Source organism: Elgaria multicarinata, chromosome 8 (assembly GCF_023053635.1).
Source record: "Elgaria multicarinata webbii isolate HBS135686 ecotype San Diego chromosome 8, rElgMul1.1.pri, whole genome shotgun sequence".
Taxonomy (NCBI): domain Eukaryota; kingdom Metazoa; phylum Chordata; class Lepidosauria; order Squamata; family Anguidae; genus Elgaria; species Elgaria multicarinata.
The window spans coordinates 23,704,935-23,719,229 of record NC_086178.1 but is presented as its reverse complement, the minus strand read 5'-3'; the positions used below and the strand labels follow the sequence as shown (position 1 = coordinate 23,719,229).

Below are 14,295 nucleotides of genomic sequence, written 5' to 3'. Positions count from 1 at the left end.
GAAGGTAGCAGAAGGCTATCAAAGCACTGTTCCTTCCACTTCTATCAAGACTACACACCTTGTTCACATTTGGTAGTGCAACCAGAGCAGTCACCCAGAGGTCCTTGGGCTTGACTGCTTCCGTAGCGATCTGAAGAGTCCTCTGTAACTTCAAGTTCTCTCCCCAGAGGCCGAGCAATCCACTCCTGCTCACAGTCAGGTAGTTGCTGGGGCCTTTCAAAAAGGTGACATTTTGAATGGCATCTTTATGGATCGATGGGAGAAGCCGGAGGTCCTTCCACTGGGGGATGACTGATAGCTTGGTTCGTTCATCTCTCTCATACAGCTCGAGCAGCATAAAGGAAGTCAATTTGTCCCAGTCAATAAGGCCATCCCGGATCAAATCTATCTTATCAAACAGCTCACCATATTCTTCCTTGCTGCCTCGCTTAACTGCTGTACACATTTGATCCATGAACTCTTCTCTAGTCATCATTCCCATGTTCTCATTTGATTCTGGGGACTTGAAAGAAGAACAGAGAGAGGACACAGGGTTTACTCCCCTGCTAAAGTTGGAATTGCATGTAAATCACCAAGGGCAGTATCCAAGATTAGTCCTATATAGTGGCTCAGTTCAGACAACACAATAACCACAGGTGGTTTTAGTAGTCAACTGTCAGTTGAATGGTCAATGGTTGATAATTGTGTCATCTGTTGTGCAAAAACCACCCCACGGTTGACATTTTCATCAAAATAACCACTGGAGAAATACAACTGGCTGCAGGGTTGACTTGTTGCTCAACCAGTGGTTAGCATGTTGTCTGACCTGAGCCAGTAGACTATTTTGCAGGGTTGAGTTGACTATCTTGCCTGGCTACAGAATTCCTGGGCAAGAGCGGCCAAAACTGTGCCGGCTGCTCTGCTACAGCTGGCACAACTCACAGAGGCTGCTGGGATAGCACCGGGAGGACTGAGGGAGGAGGGAAGGCAGGGAGAGGGACAGGGGCTATGTCAGTCAAATGCAGGGTTGACTATTACTCCACTCAGTGCCAGCCCCTAACCACCCACAGTTGTGTAAGGACATGTTGTGGGAGGAGTACCGGCAAAAAAACCCAACCGTGAGTAGACTACTCCACCCACCATTGACTAAAGTGTTGTCTGAATGCAGCCAGAAGTGGCTCTAAAGGAGCTATCCAAGGTGCTGAACCCTATGGATAGCTCCTTTAGAGTTTCTGACTGAAACCTGGATTGGATTCATGGCCCCACCACCCAATGTTGTCTGAATGCAGCCAGAAGTGGCTCTAAAGGAGCTATCCAAGGTGCTGAACCCTATGGATAGCTCCTTTAGAGTTTCTGACTGAAACCTGGATTGGATTCATGGCCCCACCACCCAATGATCCTACATGGAGTAGACCCACTGATCAAACCTGTCGATATTGGTTATAAGACGCCTGCTGACAAGCACAGTCTGCCTCTTACCCCTGGGCTATTTTGAGATACTGACTGATGCAAGGCCAGCCAGAGCTTCGCTGTCATCAAGAGGCCAAGAGGCCACCTGCATATGCAGGCTTGTCGAGGCAGATGTGGCAGCATCCAGGCAGGAAAGCAAAGCTTCCTCTCTAGGGCTGGAGGCATAGAATTAGCATGGCAGCATGAGGCATGCTTAGACTCGTTTTTCACCTGCTGCTTACTCTTATGGTAAGCTTTTAATGTCTAGGCATGTTAGTAATATGTAGAATATATAAATGTTATTTTGTTACATTTAACAGCTAGAGATTTTCTTTCTGAGCAATAACTAAACTTTGACTGGGTTATTTTTAACTCTAGGTATCTCATAATCCCTTCATGATTTGTTTACAGGCCATTTGTTACTGGCGCATAATATTGTACTTCAGCCTGCACCTGTGTTTATAAAGGTGTACAGAGACTTTTTTGTGTTCATATTTCATTTTGCTCCAATTTGCAATTAATTACAATTGTTTAATTATTCTTGACACTTAAAAAATAAAACTTTATCGTACATTGTTCTAGAAGATAGCCTAATCCTTAAAAAAGAAAAAAAAAGAAAAATGCTTTATGACATAAACCCCCGAAGGCAGTCAAAAAGGGATGACCAACTAACTCTCAATTTTGAATAAAATTATATATAAGATAAGATTGGACTTATCCCATTACTGCCAAAATATGAATTACCCCTAAAAAGAATGGACCAGTAACAACCCAGAGCTCAGTTTTGCAACCCCATAAAAGAAGCTAGTTAACTAAGTTTCTTCTGTTTCAGGAACTGATTGCAAATGATTTTTCTTTTCTTTTCACAAATACCTGAGGCCACGAGCATATTTCATATGCTCAGATGAAAAGCTGTCAGAATAATGATTTTGGATCACTTAGTTAGAAGGAAGACTCTTTATCCAATTTAATAATCACCCAATCAATTCTTCCCTGGGGCACATTGTTGTTTTTGAAAGAAAGACTTCCTTGAGCTTTCTCATATCCACAAATAAAGGAGGGGGAGGGGAGCAAAGGGGGAGGGGTCAGAAATGTTGCTGTATATATTAAAAGCTTCTTCCTAAGGTGCTGTAGTAATTGGTTAACTGAAAAGCAGACCCCAAAAAAAGTTGACTCCAGTTTTACTTAATACACAGAGAAGAGGAAACATCTAAAGTGCAACACCATGATAACTTTGTGGAAAATCAAATTTAATTAATTTTCACATAAAAAAACCCATTAGTATTTCAACACTATCTATTTCACTGTTCTACATAGCATGTGAATGAGACAATATTTTAGAATGCAAATGATGCTCCATTTGCCCCTTCCATTCTATTTCACTGGCAGGGGGGGTGTTTAATAGGTAGACAAATAGAATCTTCACCGGCTTTTTTAAAGTTAGTTTTACTCTCTTGTTTTTGAAAACATTGAACAGCCAGAACTCAATACAGTTCTTGTTAGCCACAGGGCATCATCAGGAGGGTGATTAATGGACAGCTACAGGTTTCAGACCATTTATACACAGATAGATGGACCATCTACATCAGAAAGACCATCTACATCAGAAGCATTGACTTGTTGAATCCTGCAAGTCCTAGAAGCCTAGAGTGTGTGGTTACCAGGCAGGCTGTAGGAATGGGGGGCTAGTGAAGAGAGAAACTCAAGGTAATGGAAGACTAGATTCCTGAATCTGTTCAAATGCCCTCCTCAAGATAATTATTAAAGACAGAGTAGCCATGGAAATCCCATGTATACACATTTGCTGGATTTGTGATAGAGGGAATAAGGCTCTAACACTGAAGTATTAGGAATATTGCAGCCCCGCCTGCAAGTTACAGGAAGGGGGCAGTGTTGCAGATAGTTAATGCATGGGAACTATAGGCATAGCTAGCCTTAGGAACTCTATAGTCTACAGTGTGGTTTCCTGCTCCCCCTTCCTCTCTCTCTGACCTCTTCCATTGCTATAGGAGTGCATATGCTTGCTCTCTCTCACTCCTGCCAGTGTTATAGAGTGTGAAGAAATGGACTGAACAAGCTCTGTTTGAAACTCTACACTGTACCTGCTTTATATGCAAGAATATTGTGAGTAAGCTATTTTTTAAAATCTTTTCTTCATTAAAGAAGGGTGTGGTGGGACTAGTAAACACTCGTTCTGCTTTGCCTTTTGTTTTTTCACTGCTAAACTGCCTGCTTAACAGGAGGCAGCAATATGAAATAATTCCCATCAAGGACCTGCCCGCAACATCAACCTGTTCAATTTTGCCCACTGCACATTTGGTGGAAAGTCTGAATAGTAACTCCACACATACTCTGGCCACCTACATTGAACATGTGTGTAAGCTCAGTGTTCAGATCTCCTACGGAATGCACAGAGGTCAGGGGGTGAAATGAGCCAGACAAATTGGCACAGGGGTCAAGACCAGCAGATGTGGTCTCTCCTTTCCTGGGTTCAATAAATTGACCAAGTGACACTTCTGAAAATCTCAGAGACATAAATGTAGTTTTAAAAAAGCAAGTAATGGTTGAAGGACTCCCCTTTGGGGCGGGGGCGTAACTCAGGTGTACAGCACATGTTTTGTATGCAGGCTGTCCTGGGCTCAATCCTTGCCATCTCCAATGTGAAGCATCTAAGGAATGTCCTGCCTGAATCTAAGCCCTCATTTATCAGCTTTACATGTTCAAAAACAAGAAACATGATGACTCGCTTTATCTCATGATCAACATTATGATAACAGAGAAGTTATTACTTGTGGCCTACAGAAGGAGAATATCAGAGAAGATGTTGCCTGAAAATTAGCCAGGATAATAAGTAATGAATATCCCATGGTAGCAAGATCCTTTCAGAGGAATGTTGAGGTTTTTCTACCAAAGCAATACATCATTAAACATAACATACAAAACTAAGTCCATATTTTCCTCATATTATACAATACTAAACTTCAGAGAGCAAGGGCAATTTATTCAATGCTATGCACACAAGGACTGAGACCCAAATGTCATGAGCAAAGTGTTATGAGCACAAGTTGCCAACTTGTGGTTTTAAAAATTCCTGGCCAGTGGGTGCATCTATGATTGAATAAATGGTCCAAATTGAAAATGGGTGTTTACTCATATGGCATGGATGGACCTTAGTGAGATTTTAGCTGCTCACGAGATGGGAACTGATAATTTGGGGACAGGACATGCACATTTCAGGTGGAGCCAGGAGGACTTCGTCACATCGCTGGATGGGTGGGACCTGACAGACTGTCATGCAAGATCAAAGCAGGGGGAGGAAGAATTAACCCTAGTCCAGCTGATAAAATATCTGATCAATTCAACAAAGTATCTGATATTGAAATGGAGCTAACAATTGCAAATGGGCAGAAAAAAATCCTGACATGTATTTCTCTACTTCTATGTACACATGGAGGGGTGGGGTGCAGTGGATATGCATTTACCAATGTTCCCTTCCAGCCACATCCCCTTGTCATTTATGACATGCTGCTCCAGAGGTTCAGCCAACTTTCAGGGGCTTGCTGAGAACACAAGAGGTCTACTGCTAGACGAGAAAGTTGGGACACATTGCAAGTGGTCCATTGTATCTCAGCCAAGACCTTGCAGGCCCGAGGTCCTCCAAACATCAGAAGGAATTTGAAATATAGAGACCTGGCAGATTTCCCTTACTTTGTTATCAGTGCCTTTGAAATTTCAAGCTCCACATCTTTGAGTTACTCAAAAAGCTTCTTTTTTATGATTTGTACTGTCCACCTGTTTGAAGCCTCTTGCTTGACAGATTCGAAAGAATCATTCATGCTTTTTTCAAGCACTGCAGCCTCCATTATTCAACTGAGCCCAATCAGGGGTTTTTCTGCTCACAGAGATATTCTAGACTGAGGTTTAATTTAAAGAAGATGCTGGTCATGTTAAAGACAAGACAAAACCTTAACATTGTTCACATTTTAAACTCTCTTAAATCATAGTGTCATCTTGACTACAGGCATCAGGTGGAGTCTGCTTCTGCTGCCTTTGTTTACTTTGTTGTAGAAAAGGATTTAAAGTAAAAAGAATAGAATAAGCATCTGTAGCTATGTACACAGGGTGCTGCAGCAAACAGCCCCAGTGGGCCCCAGAATGCACATACAGATCCAGATACTGACACTGGGCCTATTTGCCACTGTCTGCATCTCCTGCTAAGCTCTGGGTGGTCATTTATTTTGGGAATAGTGTAACCTCTTCTGCAACTTACCAAAATGGTCAGTGTTGCAGTTAATTAATTCTTGGGTATTTTTACTATAGCTACCCTACAGATTTCTATGGCCTCCAATGTGGTTTCCTGTGTCATGACTGTCCTGGGGGATTCCTCCTCAGAAGAAGAGCTGGCACCTTCAGAACTAGATGTTCCCAGGGAACAGGTAGCCCAGAGGCCCCTGGCCCTACCCATGAATGTCTTGGCTCTTCAGGGCAGATACCTTCATATCTGCTCAGCTTCAAAGGCGGAGAGATGCCAAGCGGCCACCTAGCCCCTGAGAGCATCATCACTCCAAGAAGTAAGATAGTAGGGATTCTTTAAGAAGAAGTGCTCAGCTATGAAAGAACATTCTGCAGGAGGAACGGTATCCTCAGGAGCAAGGCCTATAATGTGATGCAGCTGGATGGGACTCTGGTAGCTTTAGCTATATCAGCTCTCACTTATAACTTGACAGGAAACGATGTCTGATCTTCTCTCGGTATCTTTTTTTTCTCCCTGACCTTGGTGTGTGTTTGGACGTCCATGCTACTGACCCCCTAGACTTCAACCTGTATCTGCTTTCGGACTGCATTTTTGCTTGCTTGATCTCCTGGCTTTTGACTTTAGTTATGCCTCAGACATCACTTTGGAAAAATCTCTATGTGCCTGGTAAAACTGTGCTTAACCATTTGCTACTAAATTGACTATTCTGTTGTTCATGCCCCTGTATTTGCTTAACAAAGAGCTAGGAATCAGTTTAAAGTAAGTCATTTGGATAATCAATGTTGATGGGCAACCTCATGGCCCTCCTCTCCTTTATTATCTACCCCCTTCCCCAATTTTTAGACCAGATTTGGACCAGACAGTCTTTCAAATAGAAAATGCCTCCAAATAGAGGGTGATTGATTGACAACCTTTCAAATAGAAGACTGACCTCTTTAAGGTAGGACAGATGGCCACCCTACTTGGATATGATGTATTGCTAAGAGACATTGGGGGTGCTTCCAGAGGAGGCATTTATCTGTAAGGATTGGGCCCAGCACTTCTGGAGCAGCATCTCGAGAAGGTCTGGGAACAGACTCAGACTCCAATGAATAAGTGGATGAAGTGGTGGGGGAGTTAGCAAGGTTCCAGGAGAAACACCAGCAAAATGGCGAAGAGAGCAATCTGTCCAGATGTGAATTAATGAGTTGGCTCAAAGCCAAACAGAAATAGCTCCATCTGCAGGAATGAAAGATCTTCTGGGGAGGGAGGAGGAGGGAGTGGCAGATGCCAGAATTAAACATCAGGGCAAGGAGGATCAACTTCAGGAAGTAAGGTGTTCTACAAGGCTGGTCCATTAAAATAGGGTGACCATATGGAAAGGAGGACAGGGCTCCTGTATCCTTAACCGTTGTATAGAAAAGGGAATTTCAGCAGGTGCCATTTGTATGCATGCAGCACCTGGTGAAATTCCCTCTTCATCACAACTGTTAAAGCTGCACCCATTTTGTATCTGGTCAAGAGGGCAGGGCTCCTGCAGCTTTAACTCAAAGAGGTTATTGCATACAGAAACATTCAAGGATAACCGCTTCATTTAACAATAACTTACTTTTAGCAGGAAATACTCAGTATTCCACTCTTTCTACCTTGGGTCATTCTATTAGACATTTACATGCAAATGCAACACTAATCTCAGAGCTAATATAGAGCAGCTTCTCCCTGTGATTATTATTATTATTTTTTTTAAAAAAAAGAATCCATGTAAAATGAATCAGCGTGCCCCAGGGAAGGATCATGCATTTAAACCATTTGTTTGCACTTTGGTGAGGTATGATGAAGGATCCCTGTTAAAAAAAAAAACACTCTCCTACTGGCAGCCAAGATGCCTGGGAATTATGGGAGTTGTAGTGCAACACATCTGGCAGGCAACAGGTTGGAGAAGGCTGATCTACCCAGTAGGAAGATGGTACAACGAGGTGGGAGACATTTTTAAACCCTTCCCCTTCAATGTAGTCAACAAGCACAACAGAGAGGAAAAAATTAAGAGCTAGCTCTCTCCATGACGTGGAGGTCCACCTCAGTATACCAGTTTGAATAATGTGTTGATTGGTGCTGGGATTCCATTTGTGAAATCTTTAGGATGGATCTCAACATGAAATTTCTTTCGAGATCATGCTGAGTTCAACAGATGTCAGGGTCAGAGGCTCAGGCTGAAATCCTACAATCTGGGAGTAAGTGCCACGGAATCCATTGGGGTTTACTTTTGAGTAGACTTACGTATATGGGATTGTCCTGTCAGCATTGAAAATGTTACGTCCGAGTCCACAATGTGCCACATAGCAAAGACGTATTTATCCCAACATGGCACCAGGCACAAATCCTACTGGAAGGTGTTTCGTGGTGGTGCCCCATAGCATTTGTTTCACAGAGAGAGCCCTGTAGTGTCATGCTAGGCTCCTGGGCCACTTTGCAAAACGGTTGAACGCTCGAGATCCTCAGACAGGGAGAAAGAAAGGTATCAACACTGGTTGACAGAAATGCAATTTCCATGGCTTGAGTGATTTTTAGGACAGAAGACACCTTCAGGTGTTTGTTTTTTAAGAGGATTGCACAGCCACCACAGTAAATCAGATCTTCTGAGGGAGCCTGCTGCTCTCTGACCTCCTTGCTGGCAGCTGCTGTCACCAAGAAATGAGCTACTTCTGCATCCACCCACATCTAAACAGTGGGGGCTTTTTTTCTGCCAATGGGACTGTCTATCACACTCAGAAGTCATAGAATTCGACTGCCTGAGAATGATCCTTCTTAAGATGCATCCATGCTGGGACTTCACAGTTGTCCCAATAAGGCCCTTGATGGAATAAGCAACATGCGGTCATACAAATGCAGAGCATGGGAAGGACATCTGAAACTGCTTTTACCGCGACAACAGGCAGGCAGGAATAGCGTCAAAACTGTGAGGTAGCTTTCAAGTTTGGGAGAACTCTTCTACACGCTAGGTATTTGAAGTGGGGTGGGGATGGGGTGAGATGTTGCTAGTAGAGGGCATGGCAGAAGTCCTATCTGTGAGGTGTTTCAGTCTCAGGGCCAAAATTGACATTACTCCAAATCTGTGTCTAGTACTTCTTTTTCCAGTTTTACTCTTTTAGCACACTCCCAATCAGGACCCTAGTATGTGAGAAGAGGGAGGGCTTTTAGCATCCGGATTGGGGGCCCTGTGCCTGCTGTAGAGTAAAAATGAAATAAGAAGAAGAAGGTGGTGGTGGTGGAGGAGGAGGATATAGCTGCTTGACAGATATTTAAAATAATGGCTGTTTTATTTTATTTCATTTTTGCACTTATATCCTGCCTTTTTTCCACTTCCAAGGAACCCAAGATGGCTTACATGGTTCTCCTCCTCTCAATTTATCCTCACAACAACCCTGTGAGGTAGGTTGGGCTGAGAGTTAGTGACTGGCCCAAGTGGGGCTTCCATGGCCAAGTGGGGCCTAGGATCTCTTTTGTCCCAGTCCAACCTGACCTCCTGGAGCAAGGGATTCCACGGTTTGCGGCACCACAATGAAGAAGGTACTTTACACATGTTCCATCAACACTGAGGGGCACAGAGCAGAACCTCCCCCACCCCCCACTCCTTGAGAATCCAGGTGGACAGTGAAGCTAAAGCAGCAGGAAACATGCCTTTGGGTAACCCAACCCTAAGCATTTAGGGCTTTAAAAGTGAGAGCCGACACTTTGAATTGGGCTTGGAAATGAACTGGAAGCCGGTCCAGATGGAATAGCACTGGAGTGATGTAGATGCTGTGGGTAGACTCAGTGCCAGTTTCGGGTTTCTGAAGGCCCTCAGGCAAGACACAGCTCAATGGGCCCCCTCCTTCCCGGAGCCTATTTCCTCAACACCATTGCCACCAGATGCTATCACGCTTCTTCCTCTTTCTCATCATGGCTACCAAAGTGGAGCCTGGTGGCTCTGATTTCAGTGGGGCTGTGGATCCACTGTGGGTGTCAGACAGAACTCTAAAGGAGCTCTCCAAGGTTTTGAAACTAGTTCTGACTGACAATAGATTCGATGGTGCTATATAAATAAGATGATGATGATGATGATGATGATGATTCAGAGCCCCACTGAAATCAAAGCCAACAGGCTCCATTGGCTACCACTTGTTGTCTTGGCAACAAGTGGTAGCCAATGAGAGCCAGCAAGCAAGTAGGCAGTGGCATCTAGTGCTCCTTCTTCCTTCAACACCACCATTGCCTGGGCCAGAGCGAGAGGCAGGTGAACAGGTAGGTTGCCATGGAGAAGTGGAGGAGCAACTCCAGGCAGAGTGGACCCTCAGCAGGGGCCCAACCATGCCTACCTTTGTCACCAGCCCTGGCAAACACAACATGCAACTGGATTCTCCATCCCAGTTGATATGGGGAGTGGGACGTTTGAGAGGAAATTCAAAAGATTTGTAAATATTAACAAAGTAAACAAACAATGAAAGAAATGTATTTTGATAAATACAGTGTTCTGAATTTATCAAAATACATACAAAAGAGATGTCAGGCTACAACTTTCCATGCATACATGGGTTGCCAGCATTGTTCTGTGCAAAGGCTCTTTGTAAGCGTTGCATGCAGAAATTTGGCACCTGAAGCTTTTCTCCCATTATTTCAAAGGGAATAAGCAGCTTTCTGTAACCACTGGCGGATTGGAGGTTTTAACTGTTGCTTCAATGGGAAAGCTTCCATTTTCTGCTTGCTGGTACCATTGTGAAATGCACAGGAACACGGGCAGAAAACGCAAGCTGGCATCCCTAGTTCCCAATGTCAACAGTGCTCCAGAATAAGCAGCTTTTTGTACTCACTGGCAGATCAAAGGTTTTTAATTATTTTCTAGGGTGACCATATGAAAAGGAGGATGGGGCTCCTATATCTTTAATAGTTATCGTGAAAGGGGAATTTCAGCAGGTGACATTTGTATGCATGCAGCACCTGGTGAAATTCCCTCTTCATCACAACAGTTAAAGCTGCATGAGCCCTGGCCTCTTCTGTATCTGGTCACTCAACAAAAGAGGGCAGGGCTCCTGCAGCTTTAACTATTGTGATGACGATGGAATTTCACCAGGGGCTGCATGCATACAAATGTCACCTGCTGAAATTCCCCTTTCACGATAACTATTAAAAATATAGGAGCCCCATCCTCCTTTTCATATGGTCACCCTAAACATTGTTGCCCTAGCAACCCCTCCTCTCCACCCTCCACCAATTCTTTCCCAGTGGAGGTTGGTGGCTCCTATATCAGTGGGGTGGTGAATCTGCACCAGGTTTCATTCAGAACCAGAACCAATCAGAACTCTAAAGAAGCTATCCAAGGTGCGGTTTTGACTAAAACCCAGAGCAGATTCACTGCCCCATGGACATCGGGTTCACCAGCATCCACTGTAGTTTTCCCCTGGGAAAAGTTGGCTATTATTATTATTATTATTATTATTATTATTATTATTATCATTATTATCATCATCTTATATTTCTATACCACCCCACAGCCAACTGTCTCTGGGTGGTGTACAAAAATTAAAGATCCAAGAACGTTTGAATCTACCATACAGGTGATCTGAAACTGATCTGTCAGCAAGGAAGTGACTGTTTGCTTGCTCTGCGAAAGCTCAGAAACATGACCTCTCCCCTTTCCTTGCTGCAGATCCTCTCTTTACGAAAACTGCGACTGACAGTGCTGCTTGAAGAAAACGAGAAAAAGAGGACGCTCGGAGTCAAAGGGTTCGACACGCCTCAACCCTTCCTTGTCAGGGGGTTGCGACGCCCACCAAAGATGCAAGCCACGTTCCTGTCGTTTCCCGCTGAGCTGCAGCCGGCTATATATGGATCCTGCCAGCTGCCATTAGACAATCCGCTTGCAGAGGAGGATGGGAAGGGTGACACGTTGAAAGGAAGCAATTGCAATCGCCGTCACCTCAATTAGGCCCAATTTAAACCACAGGCCTGACATGCTGCAGTAATTAGAGTTCAAAAGCTCGGCCTGTTCGGCTCTTGCCTGAGCTCCCTCTCTCACGCCAGAGGCAGGCAAGGCCGGGTCAGGGGACGCGCTGCGTTTCCTCCCCGCATGTGAACTCTGGTCCGTCGGGGCCGGTTGCGAGAGCGACGGGTTATGCCTACCGCACTGCAAGGAACGCCTGTATCACACAGTATGGCGAAACGGACACGGATACGCTCGAGTCAATTATTCATTCGCGTTTCATACCTTGAGGTGAAGCATCTGGCTGAGTCCTTAAGACTATAAGGAAGCGGTAGAGCTAGGGTGACCACATGGAAAGGAGGACACGGCTCCTGTATCTTTAACTGCTGTATAGAAAAGGGAATTTCAGCAGGTGTCATTTGTATGCATGCAGCACCTGCTGAAATTCCCCTTTCATCCCAACAGTTAAAGATGCAGGAGCCCTGCCCTGTTTTGGATATGGTCACTCTAGTATAGCTCTTGCAGCTTTAACTCTTGTCCTGAACACTAAAAAAAAGTTGTCATGGTCTGGCTCCTCCCTATCTCTCGTCTCTTATTTCACCTTACTGTCCTGCTCGCAACCTTCGCTCTCATACTATGTCTCTTACTCACCCAAGAGTTTCTACTTCTCTTGCTTGTCTTCGCCCATTTTCGGTCACTGCCACCTATGCCTGGAATCCTCTTCCAGTGCATCTGTGAACCGCGATGTCGATCTCAGTTTTTAAACCTTACTTGAAAATGTTTCTTTTCTCAAAAGCTTATACTCCGTAGTGTGACGATACTAGTTTTTATTATTAGTTTATTGTCCCCCATGCTGGTTGGCCTTTCCCCTCCCTGTTTGTTTGTTATTATGATTTTAGAATGTAAGCCATATGGCAGGGTGTTTTGTATTCTGTTTTATTTTACTCTGTACATCACCATGAATATTGATGGTGCTATATAAAATTATTATTATTATTATTATTATTAATAATAATAATAATAGACATATCAGTGTCCTCAGTGTCCTGGTGTAGACCACCAGGGCCAGCCCAAGAAAGTTTGCTGCAAAGGCTGGACAAATTCAGAGTTCCTGAAACCCTGGAGGGCTGCTGCCATTCAGTGTTGACAATGCTGGTCTAGATAGACCAATTGGCTGACTCAGCATAAGGCATCTCCCTATGTTCTTTTCACCCTCTGTACTGTTGTGCTGCTTTCTTCTCTGCTCTTGAGCATCTACTAGCTTCCTCCTTCTGCCACCTGTGAAGCAGCCCTGTGAAGTTCTTCTCCAACTCGGAATTTAAAGTGAGATGATGCATATGTGTAGCCAGTGAGTTTTGAATCACTCCTCAAAAATGTCCTTTTTTAAAAAATACAGGGTAGGGGAGGTATTGGTAGACAAAAGCCCATTAAAGCTGATTAGTAAGAACTGGCCATGTTTAGTATGAAGAAGAGAAGATTGAGGGGAGACATGATAGCACTCTTCAAATACTTGAGGTTGTCACACAGAGGAGGGCCAGGATCTCTTCTGGATCATCCCAGAGTGCAGGACACGGAATAATGGGCTCAAGTTACAGGAAGCCAGATTCCAGCTGGACATCAGGAAAAACTTCCTGACTGTTAGAACAGTACGACAATACCAGGGATGGGGAATCTGGGCCCCAGACCCAAAACATTTCTCCACACCTGTGCTACAAGACCTTTTATTGTTTTCATTATTTGAAAGACATGCATTCAAAGGGTTCCATTGTACTGCCTTCTGAATCTGAGGTTTAATAAAGAAGGGCAACGAGGATGATCAGGGGTCTGGAAACAAAGCCCTATGAGGAGAGACTGAAAGAACTGGGCATGTTTAGCCTGGAGAAGAGAAGATCGAGTGGAGACATGATAGCACTCTTCAAATACTTGAAAGGTTGTCACACAGAGGAGGGCCAGGATCTCTTCTCGATCCTCCCAGAGTGCAGAACACGGAATAATGGACTCAAGTTACAGGAAGCCAGATTCCGGCTGGACAGAAAACTTCCTGACTGTTAGAGCAGTACGACAATGGAACCAGTTACCTAGGGAGGTTGTGGGCTCTCCCACACTAGAGGCCTTCAAGGTGCAGCTAGACAGCCATCTGTCAGGGATTCTTTAGGGTGGATTCCTGCATTGATCAGGGAGTTGGACTGGATGTAGACCCCTTCCAACTCTACGATTCTATGATTCTCTCTTCTTTTTTTACCTATAGAGAGGCTTTCAGAGGTTTTATCAGTCGGAACCTGGCCATAGATAGATAGATAGATAGACAGAGATATACACTATATAGATGATATAGATATATAGATTGAAAACTCATTGGTTACACATGTGCACCATCCCACTTTAAATTCCAAGCCAGAGAAGAACTTCACAGAGATGCTCGATTCGTAAAACATCTAAGCATTACGAGCCGAACAACATCACAGTCCCATGCCCACGAATTGTAAACTTTGTCTCAAACATTACTGCTTTCTTCCTGGCATCTTTGCACAGTTTGCTGCATTGCAATATTAAAATTACTGCAGCGGCGCCATTGACTGGTTTGCTGCGGTTGTGAATGTTTCGCTCCTTAATCCCTAGGTCATTGTTTGGTTTGGTTTTTCTGTTAATGAGAAACTCATCCGTGCTCTTGTTTCAA

General features: G+C 44.1%; 1 protein-coding gene across 1 annotated transcript in view; it reads right to left on the bottom strand.

Annotated features, from left to right (window-relative positions):
• WDR49 (WD repeat domain 49) overlaps positions 1 to 14,295 on the bottom strand; it is a 129,627-nt gene that overhangs the window by 113,297 nt on the left and 2,035 nt on the right. The window contains exon 2 of the mRNA XM_063131924.1: positions 59 to 545. Within this exon, the coding sequence (XP_062987994.1) occupies positions 59 to 545 (487 nt within the window). The remainder of the gene's footprint in view (positions 1 to 58; positions 546 to 14,295) is intronic.